Genomic DNA, 23,825 nt, shown 5'->3' on the forward strand with positions numbered 1-23,825 from the left:
TGCCTTCAGATTTCTGATGTCTTGCCTGCCATATAGTACAGAGAAATGAGAATTTTTGCTTTTTCATGAAGGTTTTCTTCTTTTTTTTTTTTTTTTTTAATTAGTGATGCAGAAGCACACATCATTGTAGGAGACTGGTGAAAACTGATTTTTTGCATAACTTTAAGTTATTTGCTAGCCAAACAGTTTAGTACTCAAATTTAGTGATTTCTTTAAATGACCTGGCTAAGAAAGTTTTAAGTTATTGTTTGAGAATTTGTGAAAGATGCTGGTTGCAAGCAGGTCATTATGTATATATGTTCAATGCCTGCTTGACCCATGTCAAAATGGGAAGATGGGAGATTCTCACCCTGTTGATGCATTAAAACAGAGAGGTTAGATTATGTATCTGCAGCAACACACTGTGAATAATGAGCCTCAGCACAGGGCTGGTGCACCTGTCATTGCTGGAGGGCAAAGAGGCAAGTGGTTCCAAAGGGAACTGACCTTTTTCTTTCAGGCATTGAGTCAATCCCATATCCTAAGGCACACATTCTGCGTTAAAATTATTATAACTCTCTTGGCATTCAGCTGAACAACAGACTCTGGTGAAAATCTATGGAAAAAACCCCCAAAATATGGTGATGATCGTAGTTTGTCTACTGTTTTTAATTAAGCCTTTATAGGAAATATATTCCATAATTTTGAAAAGCATCAGTAAAGTTCTCCTCTGATAAAGATTAATTTTATTAAAGTTTAAAATAAAATTTTGAAATTGTTTACCTGAATTGGCAGCTCACTAGATAGCAAAATGTAAATGACAATGTTTATCACTAAATGTGATTCACAAAAAGCCTGCATCCTTTTAAATTCTGTAATACAGTGTATATCCACTGGCTGCTACCTCAGCTGAATTTCTATCTGTAAGATCTGATTTACAAATAGACAACTTTCTGTTAAATTATTCACATCTCGTAATAATTGATGTAACAGAGTTGATCTTATGCTGGAGCATATTTGATCATAAATTCAATGAAAACAGCCACCATCTTTGTGATGTTTGTCCAGCTAAATCCTTCAGTGAATAAAATAATAAAGATGCCAGCTGTGTTTGTTTTATGATCACTGCTGCAATAGGAGGCTGAAAATACAAATGAATAAAGGGTCTAATTTTTCATGTTGGGTTTCTAAACTCAGAATCTTACTGCGAAGAATTTAAATTGAAAAAGTAAATTTTTTCCTTCTGTCACATTCTCATAAATGTATTGTTTGCTTTTTTGTTCCTATTGTTTGGGAATACAGAGTGGTTTTAAAAGATTGATCCCGTTTGGATGTCTGTGGTATGGATATTTGGATATCCGTGGTCTGTGGTAAGGAAATCTTGTAAAAGTAGGTTAAATTTATGCTTTTCACTCCAACATCATTAAATGTTAAGAATGGACCATCACTTTTGCATTGCTTTCTTTGGTTAGATTTCATAGCAGTTTTAAAGTTCTGTTTATTACTATATACTGTTAGTGTGCCTCAAACTAATTTCACCACCCTGACATAAAAAAATCATGCTCTGGATCATTATTGGCCTTCCTTCAGCATTATGACTTTTGCAGAATACTGTTACATTCCTTTTCTTTCTTTCATATTTGATCCTTACAGTGCCCTTGAGTCAAGCTTTATTCGGCAACCATGAGGGCATGAATTTTCCTGAAATGTTGACAGATAGTGTTTTGTGAATATCATTTTTCTGTCAGCTACAGCCCACATCTGTACTGCAAACTAAAGCAGAGCCAGGGACTATATGCTGGCCCCGAGGCCATGTGGCAGACCTTGGCTACAGCTGTGCTAAGTAACACTTGGGCATGCATCTCCTGTGGGCTTTATGTGGTCCCCATGCAGCTGCAGGTGCAGTTATTATTTTGGGGTTGTTCAGCATTAGGTTTTTAAATCAAAATTTCCGGAATAAAGTAAGACTCATGTTGCAGACCATAGGAATCATGTTTTCTAGTGTAATATATGGTGTACCTTGCTTGTAAGAGCAGAATACCTGCTGCCTTTTGGGAATGGTCTCTGGCACGAGTTGTTCCCTGGACTGTGTCCAGGAGTGAGTTTGGAGCATGCTAGTTGACATGGGCCAGATAATCCGGGGGCAATATGGACACTCAATAGTTGAGCAGTCAGGCTCTTTCCCTAGCCCTGCTCAATGCAGCAATAAGGCTTCAATGGAGAGATTCTTACCATTCCCTGTGTACACCTGAGCATATTCCCAGTGAAGTTTCCTACTCACACTGTGCTGCTAGTGTTCTTTGTCACTTAGGCCTGAAGCCTTAGGAAAGGAAAAATAAGAAATATCCCCATCCTGTGCATCCAGAATGATAGATACATTTTACCTTTTTTTCTTTCCAGCTTTTCCAAGATACTTTTTTGTCTTCCCCAACCAACTTTGTCACTCTGATCTTGATTATCATAATATACTTCCCATGTCCTCTCCTGATCAACATCCTTCTTCAGATCATATAAAAAGCAACCAGTAAATTCTTTTTTGTTGTTGTTGTTTTATTGTTTAAGTCTCATCCCAACACTGGCTCTTTCACTCCCTCATTTTTGAGCCCCTTATTCTCAAAATCCTCCAAAATTTTGCCTCTTCTTCTCTTTCTTCACAAAGCTCTTACTCTGTATTTTTATGTCAGTGATCCCTTTCTCATATTTAAGACTTCTCCTGTCCCCTTGATAGTTCAGGCAGACTCCTGCTTTCCTTTCTGGGAATCAGATGGGCTTATGCCCAGATAGTGAATTTATCAGTTGTTTGCAGTCCTTGACTCCAAGCTTCTTGTTCTCAGTTTGGAACCTGCTAGAACTTGTCTGCCTCAAATATCTGCTTTTGCAAAAGCTTGATGTTCATTTAACACCATAAAATGAGACCCAGATGTTTATTTACCTGCCCATCGAATTCAATGACAGCACACTTGACCAGAGCTCCATGGGTTCCACAATTCCATGTGTGCAGTATCTTTTGAAAATCCACCTGCTTTTTTGGGTTGTTAGAAGTCTCCTGAGCTCAGCTGGCAGTCAATTTTTAGTGAGAGTTGGCTCTTTGGGAAATCTGACCTTTAGTGGTCACTACTATAGATACCAATTTTGATTTTAGTTCTTAAATCACCTATGCTGATTTATGCCTAAATAGCAGTAACTCCCTGCTTAGCTGTCTCTCTTTCATGATACTTTGACAGGATAGGATTTGCAAAAATAGTTCAGGGTTGAGTTCTTCCCTACTGAAAGCCAATTTCTGAGTGTCAGGTAGCACTGCATCCTCACACATATGTAAGTACAGGCACTGAAGATATACATATTTCAGTAGTAGTAGTGATAGTTAAAATAGATGGAGTTTGTGACTTGGTGATTCACCTCCAAGATGTTTATAGATAAAAAGGCATAAATGCTTGTGTTAAATTCAAATATAAACTGACATTTCAATATAGGTATGTGTGGATATGAAAGGTTTCACTCTTTTAAAAAAATCAGTGGGAAATAATGTTACATTTTCTCCAAACTGCATACTAGAGAGATCACTGTTTTGTCCTTCCATGGTGGTCCCTGCCTAGGAAACCTAGTTTTTTTTCCCCTGTTCAAGTCCAAAGTCAATTCATACATTAACACAAGCATATTTGTCTCTTAACAAGTATTACTGCCTTTGGTGTCAGTCACTGGATTCTCAGTCTGACTGGTTCTCCCTGCTCAAAGAGGACCTAATATTCACTTTAGAAAGTTTCTGTCTCCATTAATGTAAAGAGAAAGTGGTGTTCTGAATTGGGAGAGTGGATCTGGAGAAGGAATGGTACTTTCTACAACGCAGTGCTGGTGTGAATGTGGTGTCCTATCCTGTGTTCTCTCCTGACATTGCCTGAACCAAATGCCTGAGGGTCAGGGAGCTGCAGCTAGTCCTATGTGATGTAAGTCTGTCTAAATACAGACATAATAATACATAATAAAATATTCTTGACTGCATAGCTTGAATATATTGCCCATATGCTCTCATTACAACCATTTCAGTCTCCTCCTCTCAGAGTTTACTAGTCCTGCATCATTTCCCTGTTGTGTTTTAGCTTAGCAGTATAGTTGCAAAAGGACCGGGATGCCTGCTTTTACATAATTGCTCAGTCTCATTGGGTTCAGCCAGGCAACTCATCTGCATAAAGTTAAATACATGCATATGCCTGGGGTCTGTCTTCCTGAGCTTTCCAGGCTTGGGGCATTCTCTGCCTCCAAATCTCTATCTGCCTTTAATGAGCTGTATAAATAAATACAAAGTAGTCCTGTTAGTTCCATATCCACAAAAATATATTTTATTAGCGGAGAGGTGTACAGTAATAGAAAAGATCAGACCCATCCAATGTTTTAGGCAGCGGTGGGAGGACAGGACAAGTAGCTGCTTCCAAGTGCTTGATGGATCTGAGGCCCCAGCAAGACAGATTTGTAGGTTAACTGTGATAAATGATCTTTGGCTTCACTGACTAAAGCAAGGTCACATTTCTCGGGGCACTGCCTGCATGCTGCAAACCTTGTAGCAAATTCTTGTTGAAGCACTGAGCAAACAGACCAGTTCTTATTTACATTAGAATGAAATTAAAACTTCTCAAACCCAAGATGATAAAATATCAGACAAGAGGGTAGGGATTCATAGAGCAATATTAATGTTTATTTACTAGCACTTAGTTCTGTCTTTGTTTTGTTTGTTTTCTAAAGGCAATAGGTCCAGAAAGACAGCTGGATAAGGGAAAATAAGGAAGACTTTTTTTACGTCCCTAATGGGTGCACCCACTTAACAAATTTGAAATTTGTTTGGTTTTGTTTCTTTTTCTTCAGAATATCTTTTGCATGGATTTATTTGGAGAGAAGCAATTCAGGTTGGGATTTGGGGTCGAGGGTGGGATGAGGAAAAGCACAGAGCTTTGACTGCATTGTGTGCCAAAGGTTTATTTCAGCTATTTCTGTGTTGGGAGTGGGGGGTTATTCCTTCTTTTTTTTCTTTTTTTTTTTTTTTTTTTTTTTTTTTTTTTGGTTGTGTTCAGCCAGTGAGGAAATAAATATGTGAAGAAAGAATACTATGGAATGTTTACTCCACTGCTATATTTTCTTCCTTTTATCATGCCCGAAGATTCACTGAAGTTGATATAAATTCACCATGCCTTATTTTAAAAAGCATAACAGAAAGGCATTCTTCCTTTGAGAGTCAGACTGTAAAAGGTGATTTTCTTTCACTCAGTTTGGTTTAAGCCTGTAAAAAGCATTAAGTGAAAAATCTGATATATTTGTTAGGGCATTTATTGCATTACTAACTTATATTTTCAGTTCTCAGTGAAAGGTTTATAGAGAACATAAACCTTGAAGTGTTTTGTTCAGGATTAAAGTTATATTTTCTTCATTTTCTGGTGAAATAATAGCTCATAAAATAATTGGGGTGTTAGTAATTATTTTTGGCTCTGTTTATTTTCCATGGTTACAAAGACAGCCTTTAAAAAACATTCACCTTGATCAGAAGATTCACGCCCTTTAAAGAATTTCAAAATAATCAAAAGCTTCTGACTAGATGTCACCACTGTGTTGTTTTTCTTCATTAATTGCACTTACAGCTACCAAAGATATTCCAGTAAACTTAAATCTGGCATATTCAGTAGTGGTCTGTTGTGGTGTAAGTAATGCCCTATGTCTTCCATAATTAGTATCTTTAATACTGGCCTAATTGGGATCCTGAAAGAATTAAAATAGTTGATTGATGGTGGCATGTAAAATCAAAAAGAAGTAATTGCTAAATTCTTTCTGGGACAAAATGGTAATGCACATTCTAATTAAAATTTCTTAGGAAATACTTTTTCTGAGAAATACCTGTATCTAAGAGAAACTGCTGAAAACTGAGTGAAATAATGTGAATTACTTAAGGTAGTCTTCTTTTAGTTTAATGAGTTAATTCTGATTTTAAACAGTAGCAAACACTGTACCCAGCAGTCATGTTGCATGGACTATCACAATCTCAGAATTCCTAGGAATTAAGGAAGTTATGTGATCATATCACAGAAAACCACATTCTCAATACCTTAGGGTATGTTATCACTGGACATATATTTTATGTTGCTGTTTAAATAAGCTTTCCTTCACTTTAGTGTCTACCATGTAGACTCCATACTCCTTGCTTCATTTGATGCTCCAGCATGTGTTATCCTGGCAAAAAGATGCCAAACATCAAATGTAAACCTTACTCTGTGTCAGAAGTGGAAGGAGCGAGTAGGAAAAATGTCTGCAATATTGTCAATGAACAGTATAAGCAACCTTCCTGACCAGAGCTGTCAATAGTTGGTGCCTGCTTTCTTTGGAAGGTTTTGTAACTCAGCATATTTATTCTGAGGTATCAGAGCAAGAACTACCCTGGGTGCCTGTCAGGATACAGAAGAAGAAAACTCAGGATTCTTTTAGGTCTGTCGTATATTGACTCTTTAAAGCTTAGCCTTTAAACGTCACATCAACCAAATTCAGTTTTTAAAAGTGGTGTGTTCTGTAATGGTGTTAATGTTCTGCTTTGTCTGTGAAGCAGTCCTTCTAAGCTGGATATCACAAGCATGGTTGTGTTGAAGAAATACAGTAACACATCTGAAACAGACACTAAAACATATCAAATCTAGTGCAAAAGAATCAGGGAGAAATAGACTCATATCTAAGCTTTTATCTTGAGTTGCATTCAGTGATGACACATACAAATGATCAAGTTGTAATTGAGCATAATGGCTATTGTCAAAAGCGAATCACCTTGAGAGGTTGGATCACTTCATTGTCTAGCTTAGGTGTGACCAAAATGAGTCTCTGAAGCCTAATGTGACTCACGAGCAGTTTAAGCATCTTAATTCTCTGTTCTGAGAAGTTCAGGAGCTGCAACTGTAATTTTGGTTTACCTACTGGGTCAGTAGCTTCTTTTAAAAATCTGTATATGCCATTATATACCTAGGGCTAAATCTATATTAATTAAAATAGAAAACCTAGTTGTCTATATTGTTAGAACTGTCATTTGTCACGTTCACCTTTTTTCATGAAATGCTATTCACCTTGGCTGCTTTCCAACTCACGGCATCTGTGCGACTGTCAAGTGAGAATTAGTTCAGACAGGCCAGGGTTCTTATTACCTTCCTGGAATGCACTGAATGAACTTACCTTCACAGCTTTCCAAATGGGGCACTGACCTCTGCTACATTGGCACTATCAGCAATGCCAAGGAATCAAACACTGACACTGTTATTTTTATCTCTGTTCCATATCAGTGAATACTTACCGTTGGTTGTCATGGCTTTTATTGTAATAATAAATATTTTGACCACCTTTTCAGTACTTCAGTGAATAAGACTGCTCATGCTGTAATATGGTAATATAGTTAAAGGTCAAACTAATCAAACTAAAGATCAAACTAATTTTTAAATTTCCAAAGAGATGGTTTCATACACCACCATGGAAATCATGATGGTCTGAAGACTGTGGAGTGCAGTGTTGAACAGGAGCACAGAGCAAGGACAGACACTGGGAGCAGTATAGCCACATTAGTGCAGGCTTTGTCCCAGCCTAGCTCATCCAAGAGCATGATGTTGTGCTAACGTGGCAATCTTGCTTTTATTCAGGTGCTGAGCTAGAAGAGTACAATTAAAGTGATGGCCTAGGGAGCCTGGAGACTGGATTTTCTCACCCTGCATATGTAGAGAGCTCAGTGTTTCTGAATCTAAACTGTTGCCAGCATCTCAATTTGGGAAGAGCAAGAGGGGCATCAGGTGTTTGGAGACATGCCTTTTTTAAGGAATGTGCACAACCCAGGACCGCTGTTGGCATCCCCGTGCAAGTGTGGGGTGCAATCCAAACTGAGATGTCACAGGGGCTCTGCTTGATTGTATTATTTATTGTATAGTTTGGCTTGAAGTACCTCTATATTGTACTGTAGAGCAAATACTGTATTCTGTGATTGATCAGCAACAAGTAAAACTCTGCTTCAGTAAGCCTTCAGATGGTTTTGTCTCGCTTTGTTCATCAGTTTTAGTCCTCGGTACCCTTTGTGTAAAACACTGAAAAAATGGTAACATCTTTGCTCTGCTAGATTCTCATCTTGAGGTACCACTTTATGCCTTCATCTGTATCAAAAGCTAAAAGCCTCACATCAAAACTTGCATTCACTTGTTGTGGTGGTTTCTTGATGGCTAAATAAACTCTACAAAAGCTCCGTGGAGGCACACCAGGCACGTTAGGGAAGCAGCTCCTGCACGCTGGAGCTGGCACGTCAGGGCTTTGAAGACGGTAGGTGTTCTCGGCATGGTGGCAACAACAGAACAGGCTGTTGGAGTGCATAAAAGGGAAATGCTGCTCAGGTAGGCCCTGCTCTGATTTGTGTTTCACATAGCTGCTGCTACTAGGATCACGTGTATATTCAGAGGTATAAACTATCAAGGCACATGAGAACGTTTCTCTATCAGCTGGTTAGAAGACAATGAATTTGCAAAGGAAGTATTAACTACCATACATGGTGTTGTACAGTTTAGTACAGAACTTAGGAGAGGCTAAAGCCTGGGATGAGGGGGAAAGATTGCTGTCCTCAAGCAGACGTGGGTGAAAATGGGGAATACTGCCATTGTGGCAGTGCACTGGGAGGTGAGGTACCGCAGGGACTGTACAGGAGCCCTGTTGTTGAGGGGACCAGAGCATCCTCTGTGAAATGAGCCATGAGGGTTGCCATATGGCCTGCCTATTTTACACCAATTTGTCAGTTCTCTTCATACCATTAAACTTTAAACTCTGTTAAATGTTGTGATTGTTCAGGTTAACTGTGGTTTTGTCTTTCAGCATTTCAGGTTGCAGGAGTTTGCTTAGAATAAAGAACCAGCTGAGATTTCCAAAGGGAATTAGGTGCCTCACTCCTCTAGGCCATGCTATAAATGCCAGTCGAGAAATGAATTAATGATACACTGCAAGAATCGTATCTTCACATGGAAAATGTGCAAAGTAAATGATTTTTGCTTTGGGAAGTATTTACCTCGTGCTGCTAGGAGCATATAGGCAGCATATTATCTCCATTTGTTTTAATGCCCATTTGTCTTAATTATTAATGTGAATTTGAACTGCCTTCTTCATTGCATTTAAAAGCAAACCACTCCAAGTTCAGAAGTTCACTGCACATGCCCCAAACTTTTTTTTTCTCCAGAGCTTAAACCAAACTTCAGTGATCTTAGTCATGTTCTGCTTGACCAAATACTGACCTTTCTCTGCAGTAGAAAGACATTTAAGCCTGTTTTCTGAAATTAAATCAAATTCTTGTAATCCAATGAGATTTACAACTGCTCAAGTCTAGTCAGATTCATATAAGTTTCAAGTGAGACAGGTTCATATGGTGTTTGTTTTTCTTGAGCTGATGCTGTATATAGCATTTGGGATTAAATTGAAAATCAATGTGTTTCACAAATGTCATCAGAGTAGGTGTGTAAAAATATTCCCAGTATTTCTCAAAACAATATCTATGTATTATTTAATGCTCGTTGCCAAAGGTTTCTCTGTATTCTGCTGTACACCACGTTTTCTGAAAGTATGTATGCTGTCATGGCTAGTAACTATTCCTCAGTGATTAGTGTGACAGTAACTGAAGCGTGAATATTGAGACTTGCCATATCATGCATGCCAAGTTCCTATATGGCCCAACTGCTGTGAGACAAAACATGCTATTATGTTTTAGACACAAAGCCATATTGTATGAAATTCCATCCTGTCTCGTACTGAAAGAGGTGTATTTAAAAATGAAATCTTTTTTTTTCTTCAGTTGTTTTTGTTAACTTCTGTGTTAGGTATTTAACTACTGAACCCCATCAGAAAATTTAGCCTTTGTCTCTATTGAGGAGTCAGGTTTCAAATTTAAATCAGACAAATTGTTAATGTTTTAAGGAGGATATTTTAAAGAGACTATTGGCAAAAAAAAAAAAAAAAAAAAAAAAAAAGAAAATAGAAACAAAGCAATCTTTCTGATGTTCTGACCACAGAGGTTATGTGCTAAATGGGGTTTTCCAAACAATTCTGGTGTAGCAGATGTAATTTTAATACATGATCATACAGTACGTTTTTCATAAGTAAAGAATAGCTTGTCTTTAAACAAAGCAGCAAAATTAGTCATGCATTCCACTGAGGCATCAGTTTTTAATACTGACAACCTTAGGAGCCCACATGCATATGCTTTTTGTGGTGCCCAGTGATTTCCAGAAGTGACCTTTGCAGAAGACATGAGTTTTGGAGAAGAATTTTTTCATTGCTGCATAAAGGTCCGTAAACAAAATTGGAATTTTAATGTAGAACTTCACAGATACAGCTGAGCTAGGTGAAAGTGGTGGTTTGATCCAAGAGTTGTTTGGATGATCTTCTTTTGCCTGTATTACACAAGAGGTGATATTTGATCGTTATGGTCCCTTCTGAGATTAAAATCTATAAATGCTTGGAAACATAATACTAATAATGTAGCAACTGGAATCTTCAAAGCACTGACAAACAACTAACACCAACCCCACACCCCTAGCACTACCTGGAATGTGATCAGGGCAGATATTTCTAATAGTTATAGCAGATTAAACTATTTTTTCAGACTGTGCAATGAATTGTCTTCTTTCTATTTATTAATTATAAAACCAGTTCTAATTAGGACTCTTTTATTTATAGTTATTTAATTAGTTGATGTGATCATTTTGCAGCCCTAGATATTTTTGTTGGATTTATATTATGTTAATGTATAATCTGCTGATTATTTGATGTTTATCTTTGGTTTCTCCACTGATTTCAGCAAACACATATTTTTTGTGTCTAAACTGGGAAGGTGGCTTTGTCTTTCTAAACTGTTCCTATTCAAAACACTTTCAATTTATATTAGTTATTCAGAATTTCTTGCAAAAAAAATCTTAGCAGCATGCCAGGTACACTGGTGACCATTAATACAGTCAAAATGTCAGCATCACTCTCTTCAAGGATCTACAGATGTCATCCATAATGTCACCTGCATGTCAGAATTTGTTAATGTTTGAATGTTATTTTCTTTTGCTTTGCTTTGCCTTACTTAATTAGCATATCCACTATATGTGGATCAGCAAAGGAATGGTGTAATTCTTATATTGGAGGGTAATATTTCACTACTTAAGTGACTGCATTTTTCTGAATTAACATTAGTTCTCATTCAAGACAGAGCTGGTTTACTATAGTTCCTAAAAAGCTCGCAGCTACCTCTGTGGCAAAAAATTACATTGGTGAAATGGTTTGACAGAACCTCTGAATGATTAATTGGTGCAGGGGGCATTAGGACTCAAGACAGGCCTCACAGACTCAGTATAATCACCATCACCAAATTCCATGGAAATTTTGGATGTGTAGAAGAATTAATACCAATTCTCCTTGAATATTTGCCCCTCCTTTTCCTTTTCTTCATTAATAATAACCTTTTGTCTTGGTATTTTGCTGTGTTCTGTAATGAAATTATCTGTAATTTTCACAAAAGTTTAATGAACATTTGCAACAATCTGGTAGTTTAAATTGTCTGGAATTATTCTAATTTATGATGTAATTTATAAGCAATGACTCATTCAAGATGTTTTTCTTTTGTCACAAACTGGAAATGAAAACAGAAAAAAGTGCCCATCAGAAACACTGGAGTTCAGCATCTGTTTAACCTGAAATAGCAATTCTGATATCTAATCCTGGGAATTCAAGAAGATTATTATTGATGAGATATAAATGTCTTAAAGTGGTCAGCACTCCTAAGCAATTCATCCCTGGGTAATTTCTGGACACATATCCTGCCAGTTCTCAAGAAGAGATCAGATAGGCACAGTATTCAAATTTCTATCTAGCATACAGCTGCTAGAAATTAAAAAGACAGCCAGTGGCATATTTTTTGAATGATTGCAAATATCAGCATATAATCCATATGCCAGTACATAATTGAGTAGAGATGCTTTTGACTTTCAATTTTTTTATTTTTGACACTGACTCTAGAATGGACATGGACAAAAAGTTGTGTCTGACATTTGTAACTTAAAGTTCTCAGTGTAGTAACTATTTTTGTTATTTAGTGTTTTCAGTGTTGTCTGTTCCCTGTTGAGGAGACAGTTTTCACCTGCGCCTATACGGATTCATATAAATCATGCCATGTCAGCCCAATAAAAGAGTAATGCTGTTTAATCCATCTTATTGAATTTTTTTTCTGGAAAGTCAGCTTGAGCTGACAAAAATGAATATTTGCATGACATGAGCTGTAGGATTATTGATTTTAGAGGATAACATAATCTTTTTCAAATGCTATGTTATTTTGGACTGCAATCTACTATCTAGTGGCTTTAGGAAACCAGTCCATGGAAAAAACCTTTTATAGACTTCAGCATTTACCCAATGAGAGATCTTTACTGAGCAAAGGCATGGTTGAATTTATGAAGTTTCCTAATAATAATAGCAACATGATGTTGACAAGATTCATCACATATTTTTTTGACTTCATATTACAAAAAGTTTGGTGGATTTAGAAATTTAGGAGGCAGCTATAGGTTACTAGACCCAGGCCACATCTTGCTGATTACCATTTTATTCTCTTCCCTTCAAGTCTATTACTTTTAGATTATATTTTCTTGCAATATTCCCAAGGAGTTTGCTCCCGGTGAAACAGTAAGTTTTCTCAGATTTCTGTAGGAAGCTTAGAAAAGATAACTCACTTAAATTTAATGTTTGCATTGCATTAACACTTAATGAAGAGCCAACTCCCTGCCATGTGAATATATGAACAAGTAAGAAGTCAGTACTTCCTGAAAGTCTTTGTGAAACATGATGCATGTGTTGCATGTTAAGCATCACTGGATTTTAAAATTTGATACTTCACAAAGTTGTGTGAATGTTGCTGTTATTTTAAGCTTGGATTTCATGCATTTAGATGGTAATAAGCATTTGTTTCCAGCACTGCAATTTTTCAGTCTGTCAGTATGCTCAATAAAATGTAAATGGAAGGATCAAAACAGTTGCTTTCAAGATGCTGTTGCTCATGATGCTTTAGCATGCTAGGCAGGGCATATGTGATATGGCATATTATATGCCCTGTAGTTGTAAAATTTGTATAAATTTTGAGCTGTCAATACAGAAATAATTCATCAACTCCATAACCAGAGGAATAGCTTTCCTGGTAGTGCTCCTGGCTATTAAGGTTTGGTGTTTCAACTGTGCTGACTGAAGATGGAATTAGTAAACAGAAAAATGATACTGTTTTTCAGAAAAATGTTCTTGTTTGTGTTTCAGGCTGAGCTGTGTGAACCATGCAGAAGATCTAGCCTCCAAACTACTCCAGTGTTTCCCAAAGAACAGATTGTCAGCACAGGCAGCTCTGAGCCATGAGTACTTCAGTGATCTGCCCCCACGGCTATGGGAGTTAACTGACAGTGAGTATAACCACCTCCAAATCGATTAAAAACAAAGATTCTAGTTCAGACAGATGCACGTGTGTATGCTAACCCTCACATGCAGACAGCTTCATGGACACACACAGCCACACACACAATTGTGTAGATTGAAATTACATAGTTAGCTTGACACAGGACAAAATAGATTTAGATTTTTTTTTTTTTTTTGCTATCTCTGCTCTGCAGTCTGCAGCCTGCTATCTTTGTATTTGATTATGTGTGGAGCCAATAGAACTCTCTGAATTGTCATAAAGCAAAAGGAGGAATGCAATTTACATATTTAGTGCTTTTCACTTTATAACATACAGTACTTCTTAACTAGCTGCAGCACACGGGATAAAAATCCAGCTGTGTTTGATTCACAGAATCTCTGTGTGTTATAACAGTAACCTTTAAGAAAGGACTCAGCATTCAGAAGTCTGAGAAGCACAAAGTAAACAATCAGTTAATTTGCTGAATTAGACTGTGTACGAAGAGGATGGCAGATGATGTTCTTAACTAAGAATGCTTTCACTATTTACATACATCCTTTCGCTTCTTTTATTAAACAGAATGCATTCCAGTTGACTTGGCAGAAATGTTCCTATCATCATGTATACTGTCAATTATCTTTTTAGTAATTTTAAATCATTTATATCATATGTCTGCATGTTGTTTTTCAGTGTTAAAAACACAATACTATTTATTCGGGGAAAAAGTTAGTATAATGAATGATATTTTTTATTCACAGAAGGTTCTGTTATTAAAAAAAGGTTTCACAAGGGAATAATGGTCAGCATTTTGCTTTAACTCAGTATGGTGAAGAGATGCATGCTTGCATTACAGCACTGTATGTTCTTTTCTGTTTTCAAACATGCATCCATTAGCAAAAGAGCTAAATCCAGTACCTCAAGGCAGAAAATTCAGAGATGCAACAATGGAACAATGCGTGTGTAACTACAGCTGATTTAAAAGCTAAGATCTCTTTCTGAATATTCATCCACAATAGAATATGTTTACAGCAGTGTTGGTACAAAAACTTTTGTCTTCCTAAAGTTTATCTTTTCCATCCTTAACAACTGTAGTAGTCATACTTTGAGATGGTTCTGTGGCTTCGCTGTCCAAGTACCCTACTCCCAGCTCTGCACTAAAGAGCACTCTCCCATTTGTGGAATATGAACATTAAAATCAATATAGCGCCAATAATTTCTGTCCATCACTGTCATAGACTGTGTTCTTGCTCTGCAAAAAGATCCCCAGTTTCCTCCTCTGCCATGGTGACCAACTACTCAGTTTGCTGACTGTGGTACTTGATAAGGAGAAAATTTAAAGGTTCAGAGTAAATTAATGCTGCTGTTGAAAGTCTGCCTTTGTAGAAACTGATGCAAAGAGATTCTTTTCTTCAGGACTAATGAAACATCAAGAATGCCAGTTCATTTATCCTATTTCCACTAAATGGAAAACAAAAATCACTCTGCAGTGATGACATCTCAATCCTTCTGACTGTGTGATTTAGTCTAGCCAGGATTTTGAATTCTGAATTCTGCAGTAGTACTTTTCTGTTAATATGGACTTATTACCCACTTGCCACTTAGTTTATCAGTCAGTGGTTAAATCCAGTTCTATCAGTGAAGTAAATGCCTACACATTATCACTCTGCAGCAGGCTGCCAACAGAGACAGTCTCGTCCTAGTCATTAACAAGCACAATGTATGCAGAACACCAGAGGGGAATTAAAACCACAAAAAATACCTCAGGGTGGTATTTTTAATATGAGAATTTAATTTGTAATTTCACAGATTAAGAATTTTGGCTGCATTAATCCTTTTATCAGCTCACAGCAGGTTATTTGCAGAAGCATAACCATAAGGCGATATTCATTGGCAGAAACACGTCTTTGCATAACGTTAAACATCAGGAGCAGTGAAACCTTTTGAAGGGGGGAGAATAAAGATGAAAAATCATTATATTTTAAAGCAAGGTTCTTCTAAATGCCTCCAGTAAAAATTTGAGTTACAGAAAGACTATTTCTGTGTCTAGTAGATAATCATTATGAAGCATAAATCCAGATGCAAGAAAGGACAATCCCAGTATCAAATACTACAATCATTTCTATTTAGTATGACTTGGATATACTTGTAAACATATTTACAAAACAAAGAGCTCATATACTTTGGAGAGTTGGGAAAATGTTTACTGTGTAGTGAAATTACCAGTTTTTGTGATTCTAGTTCTCTGTGCTAATATTTTACATCAAGAAACACTACTGATAGTTAATGAAATATAGTTATAAACATATTGAGTCTTTATGTACAAACAAAGTTATTGCTTTGTAATTCGGACACCACTGTGATTTTGCAAGTCTCTGAAGTGAATAGTATTCATCATATTTTGTCCAATTTGGTCCTAATGGTGAATCGCAAATTTGGGGATTTAGCGCTAAAAACCAGGGAAAGACTCATATGTGGGTAGAAAGGCAAATAGAATGAATCAGTCAAATGATTTTCCATCAGAAAATTGTTTCCTTGGAATCACACTATTTCACAAAAGTATGGTGACTCTGCCTACACTGAAAAAGTAAAAATGAAGTGTTTGACTTTCTGTTTGGGTTTTGACCTTTAGTACTGTGTATTTGTATTCTATGTAATACTTTACAGTATAATTTTTAATGGTGTTTATTTTAAAAATGTGTGCAAAGTTAGTTTATGTGAGAAGGATGATTTTGCTTTTTTTACTTGGTTTAGTTTCAAGTCAAGGCATAATTTCATTTGGGTTGGAAGTTCAATTTCCAGATAAGCTCTGTCTAAAAGGTGGCCACTCAGTTTTTGCAAATAGTAAATTAAAAATGTAAGAGTAGTGCTGTTCTGCTAAAAACACCTTGTCTAGGAATACAATGCAATTTATGATTCAGCATAACTTTCATTCATCTCAAAACTGAGCAGTAATCTATGGATTAATCCTTTTTACTAAATATGTCTACTTGTTATTTTCTATATATAAAAAAAAGATCAGTCCTCCCACTCTTCTACTTTTATATTTGAGACTCATACTCTTTTATTTGCATAGAATATCTATCATGTGTAACAATGTAACGTGTAACAATTGTGTAACAATGTGTGTTACTGAGGATAGCAGAATGAGAAATGCAAGTTGAGATGTCAAACTACAGTGGGAAGGTCTGTGCATAAAGCAATAGCCAGGTTTTTTAAAGACATATAGATGAAAAAGTAGTTCCAAAAACTTACAGGTATGCCAGCTGTTAGTGCAAAAAAGAAAACTCTTACATCTCTGATTAATTCTTTAACATTTCCTTATGGAATCATGCAGTGGCAGCTCTCTTGAGGATATTGTTATATGAAGGTTTGTTTTCAGGATATATTAAAAGTCATTGATTTTCCCCATCAGAGTGAGGCATCCTAAGTAGAAATGCGTTTTCATATTATCAATGTGTGAGTCCTTAACCATTTGCAGTTTGATTCCTGTGATTATTATCATCATGACTCCTAATAATTGTTTGCCTGGTGTGACATTGAAGTTGTCAAGGTTTTTCTAGCTCATGCAAAAGGGGATTGCTTCACGTAAAAGACTTTTGAGTTGTTGGGATATTTTTAACAAGCCTAGTTGTCTTTTTAGTAATTCAAAAAAGAAAGTCAAACAAGATAGTTCAGTTCTACTGAATTGAATCTGATATCAAGATTCTGAAGATGTAATATGTGATATCAAATTATTGAAAAACCTTGCTGCATGTTTTACCTTCTTATTTATTTCTAAGTTCTCTCAGCAGAAATTTGAAAGTGGAAGTTATTAATTGTATAGTGGTGTAGAGCACAAATAAACACACACAGTCTGGAAACAGATTTTTTTGAAGATGCATACAGTTAAGAATATTTGCATCATACAACTTCCATCATGATGCATTCAGCTTTTTCCCATTAAGAATTTGTACAGTGAAATAGTTGGTATATGTAAAAGCTGTATATATCTACTGTGTTGTGTTTGCCATATATATTAAATAATTATTTTTAAATTACTGCTTTTACTGCAAAAAGAAATCACAGTTTCTGAACTGAGACTCTTTTTTACAGTGTCTTCTATTTTTACTGTACCGAATGTAAGACTACAGCCAGAGACTGGAGAAAGCATGAGAGCCTTTGGAAAAAACAATAGTTATGGCAAAGGTCTATCAAACAGCAAACATTGAAGAATACCTATGTTCACAACTGATAATGCAGGTAAGACATGGTTATTGGAAAGGACATATTTGAAAATGCTCTTTAGTTATCTTTAGAGAAACAAAATACAAAACTCAACTGCACATGTCCATGTGCAGGCTGATACTCTGTTTTCACAGTTTTACAGTCCATATGAAGAGTGTAAGTTCTGAGCAGGAATGAGGGCCACTGACAGGTTGAAAATACTGCAGAAATTGGTGCTAGTATATTAAACAATAGTTTGCCTTTAATTTGGACTGATACTTTTTATTCCCCTGGTTAAATACGTAGAGAGAAAATACCTCTTGCCAGTTGTGTTGTTAAACTTTGGGGCAAGGACAAGAAATTCTATGATTCTGTGATTTAAGGTCCCTCACAACCCTAACCATTCTTTGGTTCTCTTATTTAGTAGGTTGGTAGTCTTGATAGCAGAAGGATGTTCTTGATGGGAGAGAGGTGTTGTCATGTAGTGATTATGGTCTATATCACTGGATCAACTAATACTGTTTTGTTTAACCATAGTTATTCAGCAGTGAAATAGTGTGTAATATGACTTCTTGTATTCTAAGAGTAGAACAGAGCTTGGGAAGGCCAAGTGAATAGAGAGGCTACTTACCAAATTACAGCAAGGCAATGGTGGTGTTATATAGTGGCATTAATTGTCTTCTGCCTATATGCAGCACCCCAGTGTTTGTTCAGTGGGATTTAGCACTTGGCAGACTCTTCCAGGTTAGCAGTATTCCCTTATATAGCTGCTTTGCTTATTATGCTTCTCTAAATGGTTTCATACCAGAGTGTTTAACAAAATACCTAAAGTGCAGATTCTTTTCATTCAAAAAAACAAGGCCTGCCCTTTTTTTGCTTGTTTGTTTTTAAAGACACAGTTGCTTTTGATGCCTTTTCCTGGTCCTAAAATCAAGAGTCAAACACGGTTAAAAGGGAAAAAGGGATTTTACCTCAGTATTTATTTTAGGATCCTTAGGTGCACTACATCCAGATGGAATGCACCCCAATGCACACTGCAATGCACACCCACAAAAAATCTGATATAACATTATAGGTGTTAATAATCAGCATATCTATCAAAAATTCCCCAATGAGAGGCTCGAGTGAGCCCCCCTCCCCAAGGAACCTTCTCCTGGATGGTTCTATCTTAGTTTACAGAATGTGTTCTGGGGAGGACCTTGGGGTCTGGGGCACACTGATCCCTAACTACGAAGCTTCTAAAATATCTAGTCTCCTAGCTTGACAAACAAGTCCAAGAATGTAGGCTAAAAACACTAAGAGTAGAGAAGTTGTAAAAGGGTATAAAAGAAAAGGCAAAAAATCATCATGGCATCACTTTTGCATGTTGAGTCCATTATAACAGTTTGTTACAGAAGTTCTAGGAGCTGAGAGAAATGCACATGCTGCTCATATACCTATTTGAAGATATAGTCTCATGTAAATGTAGTTGATATTCACATGACGTCTATATTTAGCTAAGTCTGCTTATTTCAATATCAGATATAACATTCTCTAATGAATTACATTTGGGTTTATTGTTGTATGCTTATGTACAATTGGGTTTTTTAACCCTGTAATGTTACGGAGTATTTGCCTGACAGGCAAATTTTGGTGCTGAGAGCCTGCCCCAATTTTTGCACAAGCTCTTCGCCAAGAAACCATTTAAGATTCTCTAATGTCAGAAATGAGGCTGTCTCAGAGCAGTCTGTTTACATCTTTATTGACAAGCTAATCCCTACCTTTTCCTGGGGCTGTGTCCCTGCAGACATCTCTTCAACCTTGTCTGTTCTAACGTGACATATCATCCACCTAAAGTATATTTAGAATGTGCCCATCTGTGCTAAAGACCATTTGTGTAGAAGCTTATGTACAGAATCTCAATTCTCATGTACAGAACCTCCTTTCTGTTGCTTCCAAACAAATGTAATTTTTCATTTATAAAATACGCAATGGAAGGCTTGTATTTGCAAATGAGCATGTAAAATAGTTAGAAAGAGAACCATTGGATCGTTCTTACTGAATATCTATTTGAGCAGGTACAAATTACTGCTTTAAAATTTTATATGTGAACAGAAAGAGAAAACCCAAATGTACCCTTTACATACATCACTGTACTGTTGTGGCCGCTCAACCATAGTTTTAATGCAGAATAGCATGTTTCATTGTGAAAGGTCTGAAACCACTTAGCAAATGTTGAGACATGTACATTATTGATTACAGTTTTCCACTCTGGCTTGGGACTTTGTTCTGTTAGGTGCTAACAGTGCAATAACATATCAGCTCCCTGCTGCAGTATTTGACTTGTGCCATGAGATGGGGACCAGCAGATAATGCTGGAAAAGTACTAGTACCAAACAGAGGTCCTCTCACTTGTACCATGTGGAGAGCTGGCGATTAATGAGATGAAACTAAATTACGTGGGGAAGTAGGAGAACTGTGGACACAGAAAATGGATTTGAGTGAGGAATTATTAGAATGCTTGGAAACCTTTTAAGGGATGAGACTACCAAGCAAGTAGAGGTGTGAGTCAGTGTGGAAAATGAAAGGAGTTGGGAAAACAGACTGCAGTTTTGGTAATGTGAAAAGAAAGTCTGGTGAATGGCAGGTGGCTGTGATTTTAAGCAGTAGAGTAGTGGCTGGAAAGTAGGATGTTCAGTCAGGAAAATGGGTGTGTTATGAGTCAGTTACTCCAGCAGAAGACTACAGTTGCAGTCAGCAGGAGAGTACCATTAGGGAAGGGGTATTTATTGCAATATATTCTGTCAAAGTCTCCATTCACAAGGCTCAGTGAAGCTAACAGATGCATGAATAGTGGAAGGAAAGATGGCAATAGCTCTCCAGGGCCATGAAGTTAACAGGTAAATAAGGCAAGTAGAGTTAGAGAGATGGAGGCAAACAGTACAAGATGTGAAGATGTCAACAAGCGTAATCAGATAACATTCCAGCTAGTGAGATAAAGGAAAATTAGAAGGGGCAAATATTGCAAGGAAATAAATCCGATTATAAAAAAAAAAACAAACCAACCATAGCAAACAAATGTTTCTAGCTTGTCTCCTGGACAAGGTTGGTATATATGTGTTTAACTCAGCTTTGTGAGTTGACTTTATGCATATACAGAGGTGGCAGGGAAGTTAGGAAGAACTGGAATTTGAGGTATTCCAGTATCTTTCAGGATGCTGTGAAAGAGAAAAATCTGTAGATAGTTGCTTGCTAAATCTTCTGACACATGTGTAGAGGAAAGATTTTATTTTTTATATATTTTTATACATTTATACTTTGTAAAGGAATTTATTAGAGAAACTCACAAAGAAACACAATCTTCAACCACCTCCAGAATCTGGTGCTGAAGAAAATTATAGTCTTATGTCTTTTGTTTGGTCCTTCCTTCCTTCCTTCCTTCCTTCCTTCCTTCCTTCCTTCCTTCGGTTCCTAATTTCCCTGTTTTGGGGGTGAAATAGGAAATAAAATTGAGAGACCCAATAAAGATGCTGTGCCAAATCTTTCTGTGATAAGAAATTAACACCTCCTGCTGTTCTCTCACACACTTACCAGATGTGACTGCCCTGATAGTGCACCCACTGAATTAAATCCACTTTTCTTTAGGGTTAGGAAGGCAAAAAGATTAGGGGAGGAATGGTTGAGACATCATCTGCTAACTTTGGAAGCAGCAGTCTCTGGCAGATTGCTGAAGGAGAGAGACTAAAGGCAGTAAATTTGTAATTGGCTCCATCACCATTGATTAGAACTTGTCTTAAGCCCTCAGAAACTGGTGCATCTCTGAGAATTTCTGTTGTCTTTAAAATACTGTAGTGCTTCAGCTGCCTGTTTGCAACTCACAAATCAACTTACCACTTGAAAAAGCAGTAACCTGGGACATATTTCTGAAAACTTAGATAATGTCTGTCAGACTTGGACTACTAATAGGGTCTTTGTGGACCACACTGTGTCATTGTCTTGGGCTCCAAGAAGAGACAACACATTTATTCCAGTGCCCATGGGGAAAAACCTGACATTTGGAGTTAGCAAGGTCAATGCTGAGGCTGCTCTCTACTGGAGAAAATTAGCAAATATGTGGTAATGAGCATCACTGCACACAGAAGAATCTGTCAGCAGTGAATTAGATGGGGCCTTTTGACCATATCTAAGTATCTTTAAAGTTTTGTGACAAAGCAAAACGTTTTTATTTTGTGCTTGATGGTTTTCATTGATATTTTTTCACCGTGGGCTGGAAGCATCTCTGTGGAAGTACATGTCTCTACATATCTTGTTCAATTATACTGTATATACTACAGTCATCCCTCTTTACAGATCCTGTTTTATTGAGACAAGAATGGACCCTAAGAAATTCCAGAGGTCTGTTTTCATTTGGCTTCTGGAATACATGGCTAAAGCCTGTTCCTCTCTGGAAAAGGATGAGTCAAATAGTAATTGAAAAGACAAGGCATTACCTGATACCAGATAGCACGTGATGTTTTCTTGTGGTGATTTATAATCCCCAGTTCCCATTGGTGGACCAGAGACACGAGATGTGTTTCTGGCCTATTGTCTGCTTCCTGGAGCCAGCAGGGACAGCTTCATTCAGGATGGTAACACCATATGCTTTTAAAGTATTTAACCTGTATTACCATAATGAGATCCCCTGGCTTTCTAAATCTCTTTGACAATTCACTGAAGCAAAACAAAAAGTGGTCTTTATTTGTATTGCTTCGCCACATGCGCATGCATCCGAGCAATCCTGAATTTCAATCACAGGATGCTGAATTCTTTCTTCTGTGCCCATTTAAGCCAGCAACTGACACCAGCCCAGCCAATGGCAGGACCGATGGCGTCATTCGGGCCAGCTCAGCTGTGTAAAACAGAATAAAGCTGAAGAGGTGACACTACAATGGCAAAAAATGCTGGTTATTTGATTGCTTCTCATGGGCTGTGTTCAGCAGCACAGAATCATTATGTAAAATTACCTTCTTCTCTTTGCTAGCTAGAGAGGTGACTGTTGTTGCATCTCCATCCAAATAGTTTCATTTTTGTTTGTCATCCTCAGTTTTATATTTATAAATTGTTTAAGAGTGTCTCATCAGCACTGCTGTGTGGGAACATAATTTTTGCCTGCCTTGCCCTAGTCAAGCCTCAGGGAAGCTGTAGTCCAGCAGTGTATGTGTCCAGCAATCAGTATTGAAAAGTCATTTTCATTCACTACTCCCCTGCATTCACTCTGTTCTGGGTATCCCAGTGTTGCTAAAACACTGTGGAAAAACATATACTATGCATCGAAGTCTCATCTCTGTAGCTTCAGGTGATAAAACTGTAGTCATTACAGTGGAGAAAGGGCTGCATAAAAGAGAAATTCTGGACTGACAGACTGCATATCAGCCAGATTTTGTCACTATTGATTTAATCAAAAGCTGAAAGTAGCCAGTAGTGCTTTATATGTGTGAAATCTTGAAATTCAGTGTAAAACCAGATTGGGAGAGAAAAGCAGAGCTATAAAAGCACATCAGTTAGCAGTTTAATTTTTTAATGCTTTTTTTAATAGATGGATTCAGATAGATGTGTATAAACAGTCATTGTGCTCCTGCAGTTGAAAAGATGGAAGCCTAAGCACTGAAGATGTGAGGTTTAAATTTCTCTTGCATCTTTTAGTGCCAGACAGTGTCTATGCATGAATGTTGAGGGTCAGTTTAATTATTTAACTAATACTGGATTTGCATAAATTGGCTTTCCTGAAAAGGCTAATAAGATGCAGTTGTGGTGGGCAGCTGAAAGCAATTTAGGTTTGAGTCCAGTAATGATAGTACTAAACAAAGTTGAAATTGTAACATCAGTTTTGTAAAATGTTAAATTAGTATTAAGCTGTGAAAGATAACTGCAGAATCCAAGATATTTTTTGGCTCTCTGGTACTTTCAGTGCCATTCTTTTCTTATATTAACAACATAATGGCTTTATGAGACTCTTCCAGCTGTGCTTTACTTAATATTGAAGAATAAGATCACCACACTGCTGGAATATACCCTAAATATAACACACAAGGGAAAAACTCCAGGCAGTGGTCTACATTCTCCTTGTGATATCTATTATCTTATTTCTATTAATCTGAAATGAAAGTTATAGACTGAATTTTGCCCTCTATTCAACCATAACGAAAATCCCCCCATATTCTCTGGACTCTGCACAGCA

The 23,825-nt window shown here is 37.0% G+C and overlaps 1 protein-coding gene across 4 annotated transcripts in view; it reads left to right on the forward strand.

The window, feature by feature from the left end:
* Nucleotides 1-23,825, forward strand: part of CDK14 (cyclin dependent kinase 14) — a 334,987-nt gene that overhangs the window by 253,175 nt on the left and 57,987 nt on the right. For 3 of the 4 annotated variants that reach the window (XM_069006789.1, XM_069006790.1, XM_069006791.1), the window contains 2 exons: nucleotides 13,294-13,433; nucleotides 17,519-17,665. In XM_069006789.1, coding sequence (XP_068862890.1) covers nucleotides 13,294-13,433; nucleotides 17,519-17,634 — 256 coding nt within the window. In that variant the 3' untranslated portion in view covers nucleotides 17,635-17,665. Of the gene's footprint in view, nucleotides 1-7,628; nucleotides 7,940-13,293; nucleotides 13,434-17,518; nucleotides 17,666-23,825 lie in introns of those variants that run through there. The other variant, XM_069006792.1, reaches the window with a different exon arrangement.

Source organism: Aphelocoma coerulescens, chromosome 2 (genome assembly GCF_041296385.1).
Source record: "Aphelocoma coerulescens isolate FSJ_1873_10779 chromosome 2, UR_Acoe_1.0, whole genome shotgun sequence".
Taxonomy (NCBI): Eukaryota; Metazoa; Chordata; class Aves; order Passeriformes; family Corvidae; genus Aphelocoma; species Aphelocoma coerulescens.